Source organism: Molothrus ater, chromosome 3 (genome assembly GCF_012460135.2).
Source record: "Molothrus ater isolate BHLD 08-10-18 breed brown headed cowbird chromosome 3, BPBGC_Mater_1.1, whole genome shotgun sequence".
NCBI classification, from domain to species: Eukaryota; Metazoa; Chordata; class Aves; order Passeriformes; family Icteridae; genus Molothrus; species Molothrus ater.
Genome location: NC_050480.2, coordinates 28,221,563 through 28,245,300, shown reverse-complemented (window position 1 = coordinate 28,245,300; position 23,738 = coordinate 28,221,563). Strand labels below are relative to the sequence as shown.

The following is a 23,738-nucleotide window of genomic DNA, read 5'->3' as shown; positions in this document are numbered from 1 at the left end:
CTCCCCTAAATGAGAGCAGTGAGGCACCATCAGAGTTGGAAGCAGATAATTGCTCTTCTAAACAGGTGTTAGCAGAGCACAACAACCCTCAGAGCTGTGCATGAAGTATTTGTTGGAGAACTGCTGCCCTCAAGCATGCCACTGCATTGTCTGCATCAAGATCCACTTTCCAAATATTTGGAAATGAACCATCAACTCAATAGCTTGCAAGTCATATCAGAACCTGTATAACACATGTCATTGTTCATAACACATGCATCAGTTTTAATGCACAAATCATATCAGTGTTTCCTCCTTTCAGCTCAGGATTTTGGTCCATCTCACACTTACAAAACAGTCATGCCCTAGGACCAAGAGGGCTCCTTCACTCACAGACTGCAGAAAGGCAAAGTACAGATTAACACATGAAAAAGTGACCAGAATGTCCCAAGGCCAAGTTCATTAGGATCCTCCGCAGAGTAAGGTTGGTAACAGAAGCAAAAGTTTACATCCATATATATGAATAGTTTTGAGGGTGTTTGAATGATCTGCATGCTTGCATCTGGAAAGCAAATGAACCAGTGCCTCAGCTCAGTACAGAGTTTTATACAGTGGACTGAGCAGCACAGGCAAGTGTCACAGTTGCAGCAGTAGTTACAGCTGCTTTCTACCTCTAACCCTAGCAGCAGCCCCATCATGAGATAGCAATCTGGCTTTTTTCAGCTTCTTGTGGTTTTACCGTGTCACTCAGCCCTAGAGAGTCCATGGGCTGCTTAGTACAACTGCCCATAGTAGAGTTTGCAAAATGCAGCAGGACAAACTAGCACAGCAAAAATGCCTTTCACACTTCTTGTAGCAGTCAGGCTTGGATAGAACATTGGTGTACCATGAAAGAAAAGAGGTAAGAATGCTAGAATAGTTGTACTATAAATCTTTCTGCTTAGAAAATATTTTCCAAGAGCACCACTTCCAGTGCTCATAATCACACTCATTCTGCTAACAATAATTTGAAACTAATGAGGTTGGTTATGTCATTCTGAGGAAAACATGAAATTATATTAAGTTGAAAGTTAGTTAAGAGCTTGACTGGACAGCACACCAAATTCAGTAGTACAATGGAAATAAACATACCATGAACTCGCTGTGCTATTTCCACCAGAGCTCTGAACAAAGCACTGCAACTTAAAGACTCACTTTAAAGTATGATCAATATACAGTCTTATCATCCACTCAGGTACACCATGTTCTTATGTGAGGTCTGTCTGTCTTTCTGGCACATAGAGCAAACAGTAGCAGTAACAAACTTTCCTGAACAAACTCAGGGCATTCCCTGACCAATGGTGGTCCTCCCAGCTGCAAACCACATCACCTGGAACATAACAAGGAACAGGCTTACAGAAGTGAGAAAAATCAGACATCTGACTGGCTCTATTTTAAAGATATTTCTATCTGTATTAGGAATTACACAGATCCACTAGATTTGAAATTTGGAAAATGATTTTTTAAAAACTGTTTCTTGTTTCTTTATCATAACATGCCCACATACCATCATGGTAGAGCCTATAAGATTGTTTGATGAGCCTCTGAAGTCACAGGCAAGATTGGGAGTTTCTAAAGCCTCCACAGGTAGACAAATTTTCGTTTATGCTGTCAATAAGAGCATGCTTACAATAAGATTGCAAAGTAACTTGCAAAGCATTTGAGGGCTTTATCCATTGTACAGCAGATCAACCTGTTTTTTCCATAATCAAACATGTGAAGGTGAAATTATAGCTTACAAGCATATGCCAGGATTTTAAAGCACAAGCATGTTTTTGAATTAAAAATACAGCCTTTCTTAGTATAGACATGACCACAGACTTCATTTACATTAAGTTCCTAACACCCTAGACAAAGCTCAGTTTTACGAATTCATTCCTATGAAAACTGCTTTGCATAAGCAGTTCAAGTCCAGCAGGAAACCAAAAAGGCTGTTTGCAATGTGGAAAACCAGCAAGTTCCATAGGGTTTCTCTTAAGTGTCTTCATTTGTGTTTTATTTTCAATTTACCTTTGGCCCCCAGAACACCTATGCTTTTGAAATCTTTAATTTCAAAAAAGCATTGTTACATTTTTTTGGCTTGAAGAGGGAGGGAGAGACAAACCCCTTATTGGTCAGCATTTCTTCTATACAAATTGCAGCTCAACGAGAAGTGTATCTGGGCTCACAGCTCTGGAAAAGAGCAGGGAGTTTTACAAGGGAATCTGCTCTGGCTTAACTCAGTCTCCATCTACATGAGAAGTAGATGCCTCTATTGAGCGCCTCCCCGTGAGATGAGCTGTGGACCAATGCCCAAAACTGCCATTGACATCAACAGGCTGAAAGAAAGCGCGAGCAGAGCCCAGCAGTGCAGTTCTCATGTAAGCCAACAATGGAGAGGTTATTCAGAGCTCAGGCAAAAATCAGAGCTAAACCCCAGCCCATGCCAAGGACAGCTGTGTTGTTGACAGCCAGGCTGGCTATTCTACCACTCCAAAGCTTGTCTCAAATACAACATTTCCTAGAGTGTTTACTCTAGTCACAGGCTTGGCCTTAAAAGCTCAGCCAGCTTCTGCCTATTGAGCAGTAATGGCTGTTACGCTTTCAAGACTCAGACATGCTCTGGACAAGCTGCTTGCTCTCCGTGTGTGGTGACAAACTGGAGCACAAACACCCAGTATTAATAATTAATCAGCACCATCACATGACTGCCCTGTTCCTGCTGTTACCACTCATACTCCCACCCCCCTCCTTCTTCCCACTCATGGGCAGTGCCCCATGGGAGACTGCTGGGTGCAAAGCACAGCCGTGTCACCTCTCAGACACCAGTGCCCAGCCATGCTGGCAAGGAAGGTGTTTTGGTTCACAGACACAGAGCTAAGCAAAGCCAAGCTCTTTGTTTTCCATTCCTTGCTACCATCTCTTCTTTTTAGTGCTTTGAACAAGTCTATAACCATCTGAATACTAAGCAACAGCAGCCTCTGTTATCTTGTGGCTGCTGAATTCTAAGGGAATTCAACACTTAGCGGTGGTAAAGGAGGAACAAAGAGAAAAAAAAACAAACTATCTATCTCTACTGCTTATTTCAGCTTCTTAACCTATACAACACAGTCAGAAAAGCAAGCAGAAAACTGCCACCACCATCAGATGCTTTCTGCACTATACGAGCAATAACCAGACTGTTTCTAAATAGCCATTCACCCTCTCCAGTTTCCTCAAGGCACTTCACTGGCCACCCAAAGAATGAAATTGTAAGGCTCTCTCTTTTCAGAAGTCGCTATCACAAGCAAAAGACGCAACTTATTACGGCTGAAGAGAGATCCATTCACCCACAGACCAAACACAGTTTGGGCAGTGACAGCATATGGTGGAGCCACCCGCAGACTCCTTCTCTCCTCAGGCAAGGATGAGATATTTGTATCACAGTGAGCCACAGGCTGAGGGAGGAGTGGGCAGGGACAGGTATCTGGCCAACTCAACAGCCACACAGGTCCCAGCCCAGGCAGCCCCTCCCGTCCAGACACATCAAGGCTGGGGGAGGTGAGGACAATCCAGCGCTACTGCAGAAGAGAAGAGCGCTGCAGAGAAAGTCCTGACCTTCACTTCAAGCACCATCTCCAAGCTGGTGTTGTTGAAATATATACACAGGTTGCAGCAAAACTTCTTAATCTGTCAGGCTCTTGAGATTACTTGGGCTGAACTCAGGGACTGGGAAACAACATGCCAACATTATCCTCCTACACAGTACTGTGTCAAAACAAGAACGAAAATATCCTTCAGAAAACCTTATTTGAAAAGGACCAGAAGTCAACACAAAAGAGAAAGAACAGTGATATGCTGCAGGATGGCCACCCTTGGGGATCCAATCCAGCACCCACTCTCTGACTGCTGCTCACACCACATCCAATCACATTTTAACCAGTTGTATTGTTGCTGCAGTTAGGAGCTCTTGGTTTTGCTGAGTGATGTTTCCTGTGGCCAGCTGGCAGCCCATCATAAAACACAGCTAGCAGATATGGAAGACTGGGCTCCTCCTTCAATTAGTTCAGTAGGAATCATTCTATGTGGTGCTTTGAGAGCAAAATGCTAGAGGTCAAAACCCCAACCTTGTCCATTCACATGCAGAGCTTCTGGCAGATGTTTTCAGGTGGAAGTGCTTTACCTCCTTCCCAATTTGCTCCTCCCAGGCTTACCTAACTATCAGAGTCAGACCAAGAGTTCAAAGTCCTACACAGCATCACTCAGGACTTCTCCTTGAGTCACATCCCAAGGCCACATGCCAGTGGTGCCATATGCCCATTTGATCTCCTCTCTTTGGACTGCAGCCAAAGACTCAGCTATAGTCTAATACCTTCTTACCAGGCTTTAGAGCTTTGAGGAAAAAAAGAAAGGCAGCAGGGTTGGGAAGGTAGCCAGCAAGCCTGCCAATCTAAATGATAAACCCTTGGCTTGAACCTCGGGCTCATAATTTTCTGCCACTGGTGCCAGGTGCTATTATTGTCCCTTTGGGAATCTTAATACAACAAAAATACTCTCTCTACCTCTGTCTCTGCCATTCTTAACGTTCCTATTCCACAGATCTCTGCTGCTTCTCAAACTTCAGCCACATCAAATTTCTTTCCTTCATCTTCCTTTTGCTCAACCAAGCTCTCTGGTGCTATCCAAATGACCCTGACCAACCTAATCCCTCCTCTTTTTCATGATTCACAGTAGCACCTCAAGGAACCACATTTCAGATGTCTCAGCATATATTCTAGCTATTGGCTCACCCTCCCTTGGTATTCCAGATGGACATATTCACCAGCATGCAAGCTTCCAGGAAAAGGCAGCAAAATTACACAGCCACATAGCCCAGGAAAGAGAGACAGATAAATACTTCCAGACAGCAGCTCATTTGTCCATCTCCCTCTTGAACTGTTGTCCCTTTGCACATGTTACAAAAACAGAACAAAAATGCACTGAGATAAAAAAAGGAAGGAAAACATCAAAGGAGAAGAACAGAAGCATTTGGCTCTTGGAATGGACTACACATTCTGTGCCAGGGCTCACACAACAATGGAAGAGGTGCAAAGAGAGGTGTGTGCTCAGAATGGAAGTCTGCTAGCAGTACACCTGAAAGGTGAACACAGTATCAACAGATGCCATGGAGTGGACTTGCACTAAAATGAATTCTGTTTTTCAACAATGCACAGAGAAAACAGATCGTCGTGGAGAAGCTGTTGGCATCCAGGCTGTATAACTTCCTGAGGGCCTCTGCAACCTCAACCATTCTGTGAGAATGCTCTAATCTCTGGTACTCTGGTTGATGCTGAGAGTTCAGGAACAGGACTAGGTTATCCTGCCTGCCTTGCCTTTGGCATTTATAAGCTGGCAGCAAGATGAACCTGACCGCCAGTGAAAAGACAACATAGTCAACTTGCCTCTTCCAGGAGGAAATCATTATGCTTTTTAAGAAGCAGTTAGGCAAAGTTGTACATGGGTTACTCCTCTCTTACATTCCGATTCATCCAGCTGCAGCTGTACACAGGCACTTCCTAATGTTTTTGCATGAATTAGATAACCATCCAGGGAACACTTAAGAGACACAGAGACAGAGGTATTTGCTGCCTGGCAGAGTCATAATCACCTCCTTGGGGCTAGGTGGAGTTCCTCATGATTTCCCCTGCTACTGAGTCTCTCTGCACCTCCCAGACAGCATGTTTTTCTCCCCACCACTGTCAGACTATCAATGATGTCAGCAAACTGACCATCAGCTAGCCAGCACTGAGCCAGTCTTTACAACAGAGATCAAACCACAGGAGAACATCTCCTCAGCTCCTCCAAAGATGCAAAGAACAAGACACCTGTACCATGCCCCATCTCCCACTCATATGGCACACGTCTAGAGTCCCAGAGCCTCCCACCATGGAACTACAACCTCACAAGCAAGCAGACCAGACAATGTCATCGATCATGTTCAGCTCCAAATTTCCTCATGCTAAGACTGCCTTGCAGCAGCCACACACAACATTTGTTTGCTGGCCACTTCAGTGCCAAACACTGTCAGGGTTGAGATAGACAGGCACTCCTGTGCTGGAAGAACAGCTGCTGCAGCATATTTCTGGGGGTGAAAAATTAAAGCAAAATTGCAGGAGGTTAGCAGAAGCAGAATTTCTCATGCTCCGCTGATGCAACCAGTTTCTGCAACACTTTCTTTACTATGTTGCTTCAACAAGCCCACAGACAAAGAACTGCTATGGCCCAACTTCCCGCACCTGAGGGACAAGTTCTGGTACTGGGCCCCTTAAGAATTATGCTCAGCACAGGCCCCTGAACTCCACTCAGTCACTCTGGAAAGAGAGACCCAGGGCAGACTGTGCTGAATCTACCACCAGCACTAGATTTTCTGGCACCCTCTCACCACAGAGAGAAGCTCAGATGGGCAAACAGATGGTAACAATTCTGAAAAGGCCTGGATTCAAACGGGAGGCCAAGAGGTGAAAAGGACTCACGAGCTCACACGTGGAAGCTATCTGGAAGCTATTTGTCAAGTCCTGGAGAGACAGGCAAGGGCAAAACCCAGCTGTGCTAAGGATATGGAAAGCTAACCCTGGAGCCATTAGCAGCCCAAAGCCCAGACCACAGTGCACCAGGGTCTCACTGGGGCCTTGGTCACGTGTGGCGAGTGCTGTTCTGCAGCCTCTGTGCAACCAGTAGGGACTCAAAGGAAGTCTTGATGGGGTGCTGATCACCCCACCAATGCTCAGTCCAACCAAAATGCCAGTACTGAAACATACAGCAGAAAGAAGATAGTTTTGATATCACACAGCTAAACCCAAATTAGCATTCTCATCAGGCACTCTATCCAGTGTCAAGTCAAGATGAAGAGCCACTCGTATGTCTTGCACTGAAACTAGTCACCCACCAAAGGGGGTGCAGAGCCTACAATGAACAATCCAAATGGTAGCCTAGGATGCATTTTTCTCTTCTCAGATAGCCTTTTTCATCCTAGCATCTCATTGCATTTCAAAGAATGCACTAAGCCTCCAAAAGAAAATGGTATTGATGCTCCATAGAGGAAACCAAATAAAGAGCAGCTGAGATCACTTGGCTTGTTCAGCCTGAAGACAAGGAGACTGAAAGGACACCTCATTGCAGTCTAGAACTTCCTTATGAGGGGAAGCAGAGGGGCAGGCACTGCTCTATTCTCTGTGGTGACCAGTGACAGGACCCAAGGAAATGGCCTGAAGCGATGTCAAGGGAGGTTTGGGTTGGAGATAAGAAAAGGTTCTTCACCCAGAGGGTAGCTGGGCACTGTAAGAGGCTCCCCAGGTTAGTGGCCATGGCACCAACCCTGCCAAGGTTCAAAAACCAATTGGACAGCACTCTCAGGCATATGGTGTGATTCTTGCTGCTGTCCTGTGCAGGGCCAGGATTTGAACTTGTGGGTCTTTTCCAGCTCAAGATATTCTGTGAATTTCTGATTCTGTCTATTCATACAAGCAGGCAAACCACAGCAGAAAGCTATGAGCAAGACATGAAACCTATCTAATCACTTTGCAGCGTACCTAGAATTATACCCATGTACCCATACTCTTTACCTTGTACTTCAAAATTGTGCTTTCCATATCAGGGACCTACCCACACAAAGAATTTGGACTGCTTGTTGTACCACCCCAAAGCTGCTCTCCCCCCAGGAGATCTCTCTCCCTGCAAATGCTACACTCCGACTTCACAAGCTTCTTTAAGTAGATTTCAAAGGTGCTCCTGGCAGTCCCACTGAATGGCACAGGAGGATCCTTTACTTCCTCTCTGTTTACACAACATGCCAAGACCAATTAATCCCCTGGGAATGAGCTCAGCAGCTCCAAGAAGTCTTTGTGACACCCTAGACTTCCTTATGCCTCAGGTGAACCTGGAGCCTTCAACTTTGAACCCAAGGATGTCCCTGCTGTCCCTGACCTTGTGCTCTCAACATTGCCAAAAAAGCCAGATATGCTGAAGTGGTAGCAGCCATGCAGGGTGGCAGCAGGCTTCATTAAATAGCAAGTGGTTGGCAGCAGGGCCAGCATGCAATGATGTGTCTGCCCAGGGACCATGATCAAGGGGTGCCTGGAGAGGGCATTCACTGCAGTAAAGCGAGTGTCTGCACAAGCCAGGGCATTTCTGCCCAATTAAGGGAAAGAATAGAAGCCTTCTGAGCTCATTTTTTAGGCCTTTGGAGAAGTGAAGAAAAGCGCGCATTGAAATATCCTCGCTCGGCCTCAACAGGGAGACACTGGGTGGCCAGCTGACCAGCCAGGGTGGGAAATGCATCTGCCAACAGTCCCAACTCATGTCTGGGACACAGAAGGACTGAATTACTGTACCCTGTGAAGCTGGAGAGGCATAGCCTGGCATCTAACCAAAACAGGGCTTTTTAAACCTGCTCCTGGTACAGCCTTCCCTGCTGCAGGAGGCTGAACTGGAAGGCATGGATGATGGAGATTTCCATTTATTCACATGCTAAGAAAGGACAGCACTTTCCCAACTTTTAAAAAGCACTCTGATTGCCCCCAACCCACTTGTCTCCCAAATTTGCTCCTCTTTTTTACCAAAAGGCACCAAATCACTGGAATACAGGGACACATTTGGATACCACTTGTCATCAACTCATGGGAGGAAGAAAAAAGACATCCCTACACAGAGCCACTCTACACCTCAACCCTCTGGACCAATATTCCATCACCATCCAACATAAACAGAATTTGATGCAAAGCACTTGGCATCTCTTCATCCACCCTTGAGTTACCCATACCACATCATACCCCCAAAGTGTTTTCTTATCTCACAGCACATTTGCTTCAGGCACAAATTCATCTTGCCTGATACTCTGTCATCTGTCAGCTGCACAGAGCTGCAGGGATGGGAAGTAAGGCTCAGGGATAAGAGTGAAAGCCACATCTGCTACTAAAAAAAAGTCTAGCTGATAAACTTTTCAGCTGCGTTCTCATGGGCAAGCATATGATAGGAAGGATAAGAATCACAAAGCAAGAAAAGCTTGATGTTCAGAGCTCAGATGAAGCCTTAGAGTAGCCTCTTTAATATTAACATTCCTCATATGCATCGTTTACCTGACTAAGAAACACAGGATGCCACACACTGCCAGGCAGCTAATAAGAGCCGTTTTTGTTGGGAAATGGAAACAGACAAAAAACAAACACCCTGGTACCATTTTATAAGTGGGAAATGGGGGCCCTGAATAATTTTCATAGGAGAAATAAGTACAGGTAGCAAGCAAAGACTCATCATAAAGCTTCAAGATGTTACTGGCTGAAAGTTAACCAATTAGAGCTATAAAAATACAAATGACCAAATAAAATATTCAGACTGCATCTCACTGTGCATGTGTGTGTCATGTCATGTTGTGCCCTCAGTGCACTTTCTGTCAAATTAAATCCACCAGCTGACTATCCTTTCTTTATAACATGGATTCCACAACCATGGAATGTTAATGACATCCACAGTAAAAATGTTATTTTAAAAACACACTGCCACCTCCACTCCAGGTTTCAACTTCTTTTGCAAAAATCTTTGCCACAATTAGTCCAGAAGTGTAGAGAGCAAATGGACAAGGAAGCAAATTATTCTCAAAAGGTTTTCCCAGAAAAAAACAACAGTTTGGAAGCCTGGTATAAATTAGCCCCTAACCTTTATCAATACACTCCTGAAGACAGAGCTGAAATATGCTTGAGGGAGAGCAGGCAGATGCTATGCCTGGCATCCAAATCAGAGAAATCACCTGGGCCAAAAGAAACATTTTCCCATTTTATGTGCACTGTGAAAAACTAGAAGGCTGGGCACAGGCTTCGCAGCTTTCTTCTTCTCTTGTAAGGATGTGAGACTAATTAAAGTCTGTCAGTATCAGTAGAAGATTTGGGTGATGTGAAATGCAAGACTGGGCCTTTTGAATGTTCTGTGAGCCGAAACTTGGCTAGAAGGTTGAAAAGGGGGTGAGGAAAACCGTACTGAAAGCACAAGTCTCTACATTATGTATTCATGGGAGGTATGCTGCCAGCAGGACTGAGAAAAACCAACAATGTAATAGGGAAATAGAAATCTCACTTTTAGGGTTCTCAGAAAATAAATGCATAGTCCTTTCTTTTAGTGGGTCCATCTTGTAGGCTTAAAGGAATTGTTGCAAGCAAGGTTAAAACTACTACGTCCAACAAACCAGAGGCAGTGAAATTCTTTCCTAATGAGAGGAAATTCAGAACTGAAAATAATTGTTTTTAACTTACTGCAACGTACCAGGGCCAGCAGATGTCTGCAGATATCCTTTTAAGCTGACACTACGCCAGTGCAAATAGAAAAATAATGAAGAGACATGAAATACTAACTCTACAGCAAGGCCTTTTGAAAGAGAGGCGCCAGATGGGAACTGCACAGGGCAGCCTGCCCCATTTCCCAGGCTCTGCAGAGACAAGGCAAACTTCTAGCATTTCCACACCTCAGTCCCAGGCCAAACTAAAGTCCTGCAAAATCAAGAGTAACTGCATCTAGAACAAACTGTAAGCAGTTTGTGAAATGTTAAGAAGGTAAAAAGAAGTCTATTACATGGCTATAAAACTCCTAGGAGGCATAAAGAGATCTAGGCCCAAGGAGCTCAACAAGTGCAGAAATTCCTATCATCATCAAGTTGACAACCACTTTCACCAAAGGCTCTTTTGATACATGCTGAGCAATTAATTCATTTTTGAGTAAGTGGCATAGGTCAGATCATGGAAGCAGTGGTAACTTGATGAAAGCAAATGCCAGTGATTTTGTTCCTGTGCCATGCAATGAACTGGACAGTACAAGTGCTGCCTTCCTCCTGGTGTAGCAAGAGGACAGCCCAAACACGGCAGGAGCCACCCAAGCAGCAGTGCCTTTACCTCTCAGGAGGGGTATCTACACTTACCCCAATTTATCCTAGACAGACAGCAGAAGTACCCTGAAAGTGTGCCCCAAAGACATGACCACAAGAAGCAACCCTATGAATTTACTGATCCTTGCCTGTAGCCCCACATTTCTCTTCACAGAGAAAAGCAAGGCACAAATTCTTCCCAAGAATGTGAAACCTAGAAATATTCTCAGAACATCAGAGAAAGAAAACACAATTCCTATCATTTACTGTACCTCTGTTTGTACAAAAGTAGAATGCAATATGCAGATTGTTTACCCAAAATCATAGTGTTTGGTTTCCTTGGCCCATCAGGGCCAAGAGTGTGTGTGTGTGTCAGGACTATCAAGTGACAGTCATGAGATTCAGTGCAGTGTGTGCAAAGTTGAGTGCTTAGCAGATTCAGTTTTAGATGTATAAAATAATGTAATAAAGTAATTAATTCGCCTTCTCATACCCATAAAGTCCTCCTCATCATTCCTCCTTCGTCGGGACCCTCACAGCACAGCTATACTCGCCTCAATAAGCCATTTCTGTCTTTGCTTACCATGCCTTTTTGTCAAGCAATGCTGCTTTCCTCACGTGAAGTTCTGCCTTACCTGCTGCATTTTTTCCAGGTCAAGGCTGGGCCTGCTGACCTTATCCCCATATCCCTGTCGATGTCTCTTACAAGGCATGACCTGCTCAAGGCCCGCCCCGACGCTGGTGAAGATTAAAGGCCCGGAGGCCGGGCTCCGCACCAGGGGCTGCAGTCTCTTGGGAGGGGAGGCACTGAACAGCACGGGGCTGGGGCTGGCCTGGAGGCCATCGGCCTGCTCTGCCACGGGCCGGAAGGACATGGCGCACAAGTTCTTCACTTCCTCGTCGCTGGAGGAGGCGTTGTTGCCGTCGCTGCAGCAGGTGAGCCGGCTGACCTGCGACCACTTCCGCTTCTCCGCCGCAAACTCCCGGTTGATGCGCTCCAGCTCCTCCTCCGAGCTGTGCCGGTCAAGGCTAGCATGGAAGAGGGCCCGAACCTTGCAGCATTGGCTATCCTGGTTCTGGAGCTGGTTGGTGGCCAGAGGAGTCAGGGTACAATTCCGTCTTCTCTCTGGTGGGAGGAGGAGATTGAGAAGTGGCAGAGCACATCTGGGTCCCACAGCCTATATAAAATGGGTGTGTTTCCTCCTGACCTGCTGTTTTCATCTCCTCACAAGTAAACTTCTGAACTGTTTCTCCACCTTCTCCTCCCCAGATGAAATGACCCACCCCCCCCCCCACCCCCCCCCCCCCAGCTGAATGCTTCCCTTTAGAAGTTTCCAGACCAGACTACTACATGTCACTACATGTCATCCCTTTCAAACCATCACCTGGAAGTCTAGTTCCAGAGAAAGAACACAGATCTGTCACCCACCTCACCTCCTCAAGGTGGAGAAGACATGAGCTTACAGATGTGTTGCTAGGCACTTGCCTCTAGCCAAAAACATTAACTTCTAGTGACCAGTTCTCAGGGCAGACGAGCCAAGTTACACTATCCTAAGCAGTCACCTTTATGGCTCAAATAAATGAGATCTGGTTTCTGGAAATCAAAGACCTCTATTACAAGACTTGTCACACAAGAGAGCCTGTCTTCATCTAGGCATGCTTTATCTCTTCTGCTGAGCATATGGAGCAGGGATCTGAATTCTAACAGGACAAGTCCTGTGGGTCAGGAATTGAACTTCTGCTTCCTCTGCATAAGAATCTGCTTGAACCTGGGCACAGGGCATACACTAATGGCAAACTTAGCATAACTTAAGAGATGCATTTACTACAGATTTCACCTGCAGCTCTAAGCTACTTCATATCAAGTAAAAAAAACAACAGCAGAGCACCTGTATCTTCTCTATCTCTAGACAGAGTCTCTCACTAGATGCAAGAATGGGGCTGCACAATACCAACAGTCTAGGAGGATGGGAAAGAGATAATCAAAGAATGAATCCAGGGGAATGAATAAACTGAAGGTTAAAACTCAAAATAGCAAGGATGAGGAAACCCAGAACAAAGATGACACAAGTGCAAAAGCATGGAATAGAAGATAAATTTTTTGTCCCAGCTCTGCTGCTGGCACAATTGTGGACCATCTCTGCCCCATGTCAGAGCACTGGGACTTTAACACATGGTTAACAATGTCTATTTCTGGTGGTAAAAATGCAACTGCAGCATCTGATAACACCAGCCTCTCCCTGTGAGGTCCCAAACGCTTCAAAGGTGACTGATTTAATGCATCTGTTTGTGGTACATTGGGGACTGAGAAGGAGGCACTTGCAAGAGCACGAGTGAAAAGAAAAACTGACTTCAGCCGTAGTATCCCGGGATCCTTCTATCTTCATCCCTTTACCTCTGTCGATCTGAGCAAGTTCCTGGTTCTCTCCCTCAGAGTCATCGCTGTCCTCATCACTTAGGGGATAGGAGATCTAGGGGACAAGGAGAAAGAAAAGGCTTCATCATGAACACTGAATATTGCTGCCCAAGCCACTTCCCCCACCCTCCCCCTCATATCCTGGAGGCATCCACCCCACCTAACCACACACACCCAGCCATAGCACCTTCCTGTGTGCACATCCTCATCTCCCAGCCCCAACCTCCCATCGTATCCTCTTACTTTCAGCAACACAGAACACACAAACTACCACTGCTTCCACCACAAGAGCTGCGCTGTCAGCTCTTTCCCAAGTACAATGAACATATCCTGCCTTTCACTTCCCAGACATGTAGCTTACAACCATCATGGCCTACCACATCCACATCACGTGGATAACCGAATCTCCAAAATCTCCACTGTCGAGATAGAGACACATCCTGTCAACAGCACTTGCAAGGCACCCACAAATGGAAGTGGCACGTTAGCTTTGGCCATCCTGTGTATGTACCCACACTTCCCCTTTGAAGTTCACACACAATCCACCACAGAACAGACTCACCTTGCTTTTCTACAGGCCAAGCCTGAGGTATTTAATAGAAATAAAAGAAACAGAATTGCACAGAAACACAGACAATACTGTTAAGCTGTCCCCTCCAGGAGATAACTTACAGTTATACTGAACACCTTTGAATGCTCTAAGATTAACCACAATTCACATATTTTGTCAATATCAAGACTTTCCAGGAACATCTGCTCTGTGTCAGCCAATGGACTACAAGCCACCTACTCAAAACATGTCTAACACTGAACAAACCTGCTAGCTGCCTCTTGAGAGGATTGAGAGATCTGAAACCAAGCGTTTATAGGTCAGATAGATCACACTGCCTCTGAGTTTCCTACACAGAGGAAATCCTACCTACCTTGCTACTAAAGTGACTTTTGTTCAGCTGCATAGAGCCTACCTGGAAGTTATTAGATCAAACCATTGAGCTACACAGCTTAGTATGTGTCTCTGGCAGCAGCCAAAAGCAAATGAGTCAAAGGAAAATGCAATACTTAAAAGAAACCTTTATAAGAAACAGTTCTGGAACAACATGATCATGGCAAGACGAACTTCACTATTCCTTACACCTTTTTATTCAGAATAACAAACATGGCCATCATTCTTAGCTGCGTCAAAATACTTGCTCACAACAGAATCCAGCAGCAATACGTTTTCAAAGGTTACATGCTATGCTTCCATTTTACACCTTTGATGTGCTGTGCTTGACTTTTACAAAGAGGAGGCAAGCATGCAGCCACGACACTGATTTGGACCCATTTTACCTCCACCACCCTGGGGAGATGTCTCTGTAGTATTTCAGCCACCCAGAGACACAACAGAGCAGCTACACTTACCTAGGTGTCTATGAAAGACACACTGCTAATGCAGAGAAACAGTAACAGTTGAAAAATTCCGATACTGAATTTGACAACTATTAAATCAACACACCTATTTTGTGACCATCCTCCAGGACTGTGTTTGTGGCATTTTGTTCCCCCCAAAAGCATGCAGACACCTTTTTCCCCCCTCCTTCTTTAAAGCTACCTTTTGCCCTTCTGTATTTACAGTGTCCTTTGAGAAATCAAAATATATTTTTCTCCCTTGCTAGTCTTTAAACTACATTCTCAGCTGTCAAAAGATGAACCAGGCAAGTCAGATTTCAGATTTATTCCCACTGCAGATATTCCTGAAGTAAACACAGGACGTTGTTTTTCCTTCTACAACTACAATTTCCTTGTATGTGTTCACACACATGCATCATTTAATAAAGGCAGCTAGCACTGAGGAACACTGCCAAACACAGAGACTTCTAGTTGTCCCCAGAGCAGGTATAATACCTTGTTTGTACCATGGCAGTTCACAGAGGGGACAGCTGACACTGAGGTGCCATTGTGTGGCTGCTGTACAGACAGACAGAGGTCCTGTCTCCCTTAGAAAAGCTAAGGCTCCCATTCTAACTGGAGAGGTACTGACCTTAGGCTGTGGCTCATTCCCACATAAAAACCTTTCATTTGGACACGGCAGGGTTTTCAGTGAGGTTAAGCACTGTGTGGGAATCCTAGCAGCTCCAGTTTCTGTAAAATGTGAATGTCAATACATGGCACGGCACTGATTCCAAAAAAAAGGCAATGACATCTAGCACAGGCAGGTCAAACAGCTACTGCACAATGTCACTGGCTTGAGATGCTTAAGATAGGAGGTGGATTTGAGTAAATGACTGATGTTTGAAGTCTGTGTCTACCAATCCTGGACTTCCAAAATATTCAGTCTTCCCTGTGCAAGTGAAATTTTGCCAGCCCCTGGCCTCCTATGGGTAACTCCCCTGTACTGAGCCCTCCCCAGTCCCTCGGGCAATCAAAGACCAATTCCCTTGTGAGTTGCCTTAAACACTTTGCTAGAGGCTTTCTTCAGAGCACATGAAAGAAAAATCTTTCAAACAAGAGACTCTAGCTTTCATGTCCCTCAACAGAGACCCATCATTCCTAGTAGGCTAACCATTAGTCTTGCAGAGCTGTAATTTTTTACCTGAAACTCCTTGCCATGGTACCTCACACAGGCAAAAATTAATGGAAGATCAAAAAAAAAAAAAAAAATTCTGTATCAGTCTGGATAACAAGACTTACCAAAAACTAAAGATCTATGGAATCAAAGACTAATGCTCTGACTAGCTGGAGATAAATACTCTTCCCTTGACTCTTCCCCGTATCCTCTCCTAAACATTCAGTAACAATTCACTAAGCACAGCAGTACTGTGTTCAGGCCTCCAGCCTCCCATATATTAGCCACAGATTCACTTTTGTCCAAGGCAGGACAGCCCCATTTCCCTCAGAAATTCAGAACTGTGGCACTGCTGTAGCAGAAAATTGGAAAACTTCATGTCAAAAGTCCCACCAGATCATGGTTTCATTCTCAGCACATCAATTGCAGAATGAATAGATTCAGACACCACCTGGTATCACAATAGTCCAAGCTCTTGCTCAAGCAAAGTTGCCAGGACTGTGCACAACACACTCTCTGCCTTAACATGCATAATTGAAGAGAACAGAAAAAAATCTTCAATTCACATAAATGTGTGAATGTTTACAAGCTATGGCACAAAAGAAGCCAAAAACCAAAGGACAGGAGGCTATCCACCCTTCAGTGTTTCTTCAGTAAATGCATCAGAAATCAGCCTCCTGCTGATGAGGATCACCCAGTGTTACACCTGGGACCTTCAGCTCTGGCACCTGATGTGCCTTCAGTCAGGATAAGGACTCCTTCTGTTCCAGACAGAAACATAACTAACTTTCCCATCCATTTCATTTCTCATCCATCTCTAGTAAGGAAATATGGCTTGCTGTAAAATAACCAGATGGTATTTAAGGAAAACTTAAGAGTAAAGCTTACACTTTTGAGGGAGTTTTAACATGAAAGAAAACTAGGAGATACAAGAAAAAAAATAGAGACAGAAAAATATGTCTTTCCGATCACACTGCTGCTTGTCAACTGAGTAATAAACTGCAGCTGAAATTGCAAAGGTCTTAAAGGGTCACATCACCCTCAAAGTCTAGAGCTCTGAAATACATCAGACAATTAAAAAGTCCCACTATGTTAAAGTGGAATTCCTCTTGGTTTGGCTTCCAGAAGAGAAATTATCCTGCTATCATACAATCAAAAGCAATGATATTAAGAATCATCTGTGAGCTTACAAAGGATAAGAAATCTCACTTCTAAGGCAGACCTAAACTCCCACCAGGCTCCACTTAAAGGCTGCACTGTCCTAAAAACATAAAACACCAACAGCATGGTTTGGTTTAGTGTAGGTATGTTCATGAGGAAGAGATAATAAAGAGATACAACTGACCACAGGCAACTCCTTGCTCCCAGCTGGAATGAAGAATGCACACAGGCTGGAGGGCATCATTCCCAATCTCCCTCTGGGAGCAAGGGAGGCAGGGAAGGAGGGAGTTTACCTCCAGGGAGGTGGTTTCCCTGGCAGAGGCCAACACTGCCTGTGCTGAACATACAAGGCTGTTTGTGACCCAGGCTTGCTCACTTCAGGCCGACCACTGCAGGGAATCTCTGCAACTAAGTGAAGTCCCTTCCAAGAGCCCTGGAAAGAGACTCTGCTAAGTTGGTCTCACACCCTGGTTCCTGGCACAAAACCAGAAAGCAATGGATGAGCTCAGCAATGATTACTGGTATCTCTGTGATGGGGAACTGATTTCCATTTCTTCAGACTTCAAACTGGAGAAATGAAACCAGTAGTCACCTCCCCCCTGCCACACTGCCTACAGAGCAGCTGCTACAGACATGGGCAACCTACAGCACAGGCCTCTGCTGCTGGCTCTTCTCCATTTCCATTGCTTGGCTTTAGCAAAAACATTTCACTACATTTCCTTTGTGATATTTTTCCAGGTCAACAACTGGTACAGTTGCCACGGGACACTGCCTGATCTTGAATGAGGGAGGTGCCATCCTACCAATTATAAGAGACTTTGAATCAGAGAGAGTTGGAAAACAAGGTAGATGATGAGACACTGAAAGGCAGTTTTGAGCCATGGAACATTAAGAAGAAGGAAGGAATGAGTCAAACAGACCTTCAAATTAACGTGTAACTCCTTTCCCAAGATCTCCTTTGATTTTGAGAGATATTCAGTGATTATTGGGGAGAATTTATGCCAGTACATCAGGTTGGCTCTCTCCTCAAGAAAAGTAGCCAAGTTAAAGTTCAGTTCAGTCTTCAAACATCCACATGTGAGATATGACTGCCCAGGCTATACCTGGGGTCCTTCAACAGCTAAACTCCCAGCAAGAAGCGTCCTGGTTTGGAAAAGCTTTTCTAGAATATTTTTTCCATGTTACTATGTTCCTTGTTAATTTTCACAGTAGGTCTGCCTTCAAACTCTATTCACCATTTCCTTGCAAATGGCTATAGACAAACCTAGGGCTCATAACCCTCGAACGTGGTCCTGCTTGACAGAGCAGCTGTTGGGTAAATGAAAGCTGGGATGGGCCAGTGGGACACAGCACTCCCTGAGGCCCTTGTTTTCTAAGCCCTACCTATGCCAAGTACAGCAAAATTCCTGTTGTAGGAATGCCAGCTTCTGCATGGGCCTGGAGTGTATTAATTGTCAGTGGTTTCACAGATGTGAGGGAAGCAGAGAGTCACTCCAGGTAGCCAAATCTGCAATGCTTTAACAATACAGTTATTATTTTTGTTCAGTGCTTACCATTCTCACATACTGCCAAACATGGTCACTGGCAACTCTCAGGACGCAAGTGGTGGCAGTCATTAATCAAAGAATATGGTAACCAAGCTTCTGTTCTGAGGAGCAATGACTGAGCTGCATTTCCAGAGGCATGAGCTTAAACTGGGTTACCTAGATCTTGAAAGGAAGGCACAAGGCTTACAGAGAACAGTGAGGATAGAAGAGGTGCATGGATGTGAGGAGGCTCATGCTTGGTCCTCCTACCATTTTAAATCCTCTCCCTCATCCACCTGCACTTTCACAAATACATAAGTGTGTCTTGACCATACTGTCTACAGCTTCTGGAAAGAACTGGCACCTGTGGACAGATCTGATTAGAACTAAAGCAGAGATACACTACCCTTGTGCTGGGGATCCTCATCTGCAAGCAGAGTAAACTAGAGGACTCTATGCAGACAAGTGCAGTGGGGCTGGCTTCAGCCCTGGAAAAGGGTTCTTGTTTTGACTGGTCAAAACAGTTCAGGCCAACACAGCTGACCCTCTGCACTCTCTCATCTGCCCCACATCAGTTCTTTTTGCAGCAGTCGGAGTGTGCAAACCTCTTTTTCAAAACCTTCCCCTGCTCTTCCCAGGGCTCAGCTGAGATGATTTTGCAGGAGAAGACTAAAAACACCAGAGGATTTACAAAATAGAAACCAATCAACCCAAGAAACCCAGCAAGTCCTGATGCTTCACCATTAATCCAGAAAAGTATGTTTACACCACCAGTGAGCCTATGGTGCTTGAACACTTGGGAGTGCACAGGCACCAGAAACTAGATACCCCATGTTCCCCAGTCCCAGGGAAGGGAATACAGCTGATGCCTGCAATTGAGACTTCTATCCATCCAGGGTCTGTTCTCAGGAACTCCGGGCAAATATTGTTACAAGAATAAAACTAAGATCATGCTTTCAAATTCCACCCAAAATAGAAATAATTACTTGCAAACACATTAGAACAGACTTTGTTCTACCAATGGCATAGGCACCCATAAAGAGGCACACACTCCTCCCATCAGGCATCACACCTCTGTGCCAGCAAAAGACACAAAAGAAATGCTATCAATTAAAAAATTAGTCTTTAAAAGGCCTCCTAGGCAAAATCTACCCAGACTCTGTTCCATACCACAAAAAATACTCCAAATCTGAGAGAACATTATTGAGTTTATTTATCCTCAAAGCCACTATTAGAACAAGAATCTCTCTGATTAAACAGAGCTGCAGTCATGTTTGGAACCACAGTTTCAATGTTATAAATTTCACTTGTTAAAAACAGAGATAAAGTCACTACAGCCCTCACTCAGCAGGTGGATGGGGTCTGGTAACCAAGGTGTCACCACAGAAATGGAGTCTTTAATCCTTCAATCTCTTGACTTCCCAGACCACTGTGTTCCAAAGAAGACCACTTCTGTAGCATGGGAGCCAGGGGAATGGTACAGCTCCATGTGTCGCTCCTTCTGGTGTCACTCCTTCTGGTAGCAAGACCTGAGACAAAATTCTCAAACCATCCTTATGTTGTTAGCTTAAGAGGCTAGTTAAGGTTTATAGCTCTTATTACAAGTGACAGAAACCATACACTCTTCCAGCTCCACTTCTACCTATAAAGCTCCCAGGTGTGCCACTTCCCAGTAAGTGTCCCACCAATCTCCTACACTCCTCCCACACAGCTTCTCACTCCCCCTGACAGCTCTTAGCTTGGAGCCCTGGCAATCCCTGTCTCACACCCGGCAGGAGCAGTGTTATTCAGCAATGTTGACACCACAAAGCACAGCAATCCAGGAAGACAAAAAGGACCCGAAGGATTAAAGACCTTCTATACAGGGCCTCATCCACGCTGCACTAAGATACAGTGACTTAGCTCCATTTGTAATTTACAGCCCATTTGCTGCTAAACCTCAGCTCCAAAAAGTCAGATTAAAAGCAACACTATTTATCAGAGGCTTAAAACCCTCTCAGACATAAGAGGAAGACAGCACAAGGGACACCTAGAACTGAGAGGCACCTCTAATAGCTGATCTTATCTGTAATGCATTTACTCAGGGAGGGAGGATGGGAGCTGGCTGCTCACACCAGAGCCAACCATTCCTGCCTTGGCCACAGGGATTTAAACGCAGCCCTCCCGAGTGATACGCCACCCCACCAGCCTAGCTCAGTTACTACTGCTGTGATGGGGAAAGGTTTCTTTGCACAGGCCAGCTTCTCAGGCAAGTTTACAGCAGCTCCCCAGCATTCCATGAGTCCCCTCAACCAGGGAAGCACGGCTGACAGCAGCTGGCATAAACAACACATCTGGTAACAGTTTTTCCATTCCCTACTCAAAAGACTCAGAGGGTAAGTGCCTTTGCCCTGAGATACTTCCTTAGCTGAGGAGAAGTTGCTTGTGTTGGGAGACCTCACTCGATACTCACCTCTGCTCAGCCATAAAGAACTACATTAGCCACATTTGCAAACACAAGGAACAATGCCTTACAGTCAGGCTGGAAAATACATTTGGAGCACATGAGACATTTCAGGCTTCTCCTCCCCTTAAAATCTCACATTAACCCCTCTGAGTGCAAGCAGATGAGAGCTGTTTCATCTCTGTGGATTTACACCAAAATTCTTGTGTTTTATCACACAGCAAACCAGTAGGTTAATCCTTTCAGACCAGGTCTTTGATCCATCTGGTCAGGCACTTTCAAAGTAAGAGTTAGGAACATGTCATAACTTGTAATGTCTCTCACTGCACCAGATCCTTTCCTGGTAAATATTTTGTGATTCCAAGTGGTTCCTAGTTGGGAAAATCTGACAAACGGGTTGTCAAATCATCCCACACATGGAGGGATGACCTAGAAAAGAAGACAGAATTTGAATATTCACTCTCTTCTCCAATATACAGCAAGGAAGGCACAAAATTAAATTATATGAGGTAGGTCCCAAACAAATAACAGGTGATCATTTGGCAGTGCGTAGTTAAGGTGTGAAATACTCTACCACAGGACGCTCTGCATGTAAATACCCCTACACAGATTTGGTGGTGTAAAATGAACAGGTTTAGGCAGAAAAAACTTACTGGGTTACTAATGCAGGAGGATAGGCTACTGGGGGAAGCTGTAGGTCTAACATGGGATGGATGCTCCTAAATCCCGTTCATGGAAGCAGGACACAGACCATGCAATTAGTTGCAATGTCACAAGGTAAGGGGGATGCACAAAGTGTGACAGTGTTCTGCCAGGTCCAACTCACCCCACCACAGAGTGCTACTGAGACAGTGTCCAAGCACCACATACCAAATTAGCATCCCCACATATCAGCTCACGGGCAACATGGGAAAAGCTGCATGCACTGCAGCCCTCTCCAAAACACCATTGAGGGGTTTCCCAAAAGTGATTGGCTCTGTCCAAGCCACAACAAAAAGGGGTCTCTCAGAACAAAACAATCTATACATGGAAGCTGCTGATTTTTCAAGCCTCTAAATTATTTCAGTTTATATGCTTTACACCAAATACTTCTGTTCTTTCTTCTTAATTAGCCTCTTGCCATAGTTATTTCCTTGGAATAACCAACTCATAGGAATAAAGAAAAACTATATATAAAAAAAACCCACATGCACAAGAATAGTCTGGCTGCAGACAACTGTCTGGAATAACCACTTGGCTTTGTGTGTAATAACTGGGTGACAGGATATGGAAGGATTATTTTATATTTTTCCAGCTTATATCCAGACACACTCTTAGCAAACTGGAGAACTTAGCTGCCTGTCTGGCACCTTTCCTTAAGATGGGAAATTCCCCATTCAACCAAAGGAAATTTTATTCTCATCTTATGTCCATATAGAGCTTGGCAGATTGTGTTATGCCAAGAAGTAAGGACATGAATTAAATAAAAACCAGCATGCATCATGGAAACAATGTGACCCTGTTAGGAAGGAGTAAGATGAGACAGATTGCTGAATAAAATAGATGTGAAGGGGTAGGATCTTTGTGCTATCAGCAACTCAAATTGCCTGATCTCCTTGAAATCCTGGCTCAAAACCAGGTTTGTAGCCCAGAAAAATCAATTAATCAGCTACCAAGGAATAGTTTGATCCCTAGGTATATCAGAAACTAAGGCCTGCCTATTCTCATTGTGGACATTTATGAATATTGAGGTATTTGGACATCTCACAAATACCAGGCATCTCCCATCCTTTCATAAATCTAAATTTAGACAAGGACCATCTGCTTGAAGTCAGGCAACAAAGTGCAGGTGAACCTATCCATGAAACAGGAGACATGACTAACAAAACACTACCATCTCACGTGGCCTGATGCTGGAGCTAGGATGGGGAGGTGAATCCAGGCAAAGCAGCAGAGGCCTTTCCTCAGGTGTGTTTGCTGGGCACAAGGACCAACCAACCCATTCATGCTGTTTGAGGGAGGCAACCCACAGCCTACCAGCTATCCCTATGCCTTACGGACACCTCCCCAGGTTTCACTGCATCTCCTGGCTCACAACATTCATCCAAAGGGCGCATGCCAGTGGAGCACACACATTGACCTGCTCCCAGCACCACAGCTCAGGCCTGGGCAAGCTGGAGTTCTCTGCAGCAGGCTGAGCCTGGATGATGAGCCGCCTGGAGAAGAGTGCTGGGGGAGGAGAGGGCTGGAAACAAAGAAACAAGGGGGCTGATCCACACCAGCTGCTTTGGGAAGCACTCACACAATCTTCTTTGGGCTTTTAGCCCCTGCCACCCTTAGATGACATTCTTTTGTGCTAACATAGAATAACTAGAAAGAACCAGGATTTGGATTACTGCACATGCAGCCATGTAGCAGCTTCGGTGCAAATCTACCAAGCAAGATAGTTTCTTACATACAAGTCCAACAGGAAGTTTCCATATGCATCCATGGTATTTCACCTTCCATGAAGCCATCAAGGACGGTCCAGAGAACATGTGAGTTCTTCACAAGTGTACTCTGTTGTGCCATTCCAATTCTGTTAGAGCTGCTCAACAGGACAACAGCAAAAGTTCACCTGGCTGAGCACTTGGTGTGCTGCAGTGATTATAAAGGAGATTAAAACAACAACAAAACAGACAAAAACAAACAAACTAAAAAACCCTCATCATCATGTAAGATCTGCTCCCTCTGCCTCAGCCAGCTCCTGCGATGCCCCAGCCTAAAAATGCCTGTCCTACAGGAACTGAACCATTGAGTGTGACATA

General features: G+C 44.9%; 1 protein-coding gene across 2 annotated transcripts in view; it reads right to left on the bottom strand.

The window, feature by feature from the left end:
• The window catches only part of LOC118685632 (uncharacterized), a 60,857-nt gene that overhangs the window by 28,769 nt on the left and 8,350 nt on the right, over positions 1 to 23,738 (bottom strand). For both annotated transcript variants that reach the window (XM_036381262.1, XM_036381263.1), the window contains exons 2-3: positions 13,257 to 13,332; positions 11,497 to 11,987 (exon numbers count right to left, since the gene is read on the bottom strand). In XM_036381262.1, coding sequence (XP_036237155.1) covers positions 11,497 to 11,987; positions 13,257 to 13,332 — 567 coding nt within the window. The remainder of the gene's footprint in view (positions 1 to 11,496; positions 11,988 to 13,256; positions 13,333 to 23,738) is intronic.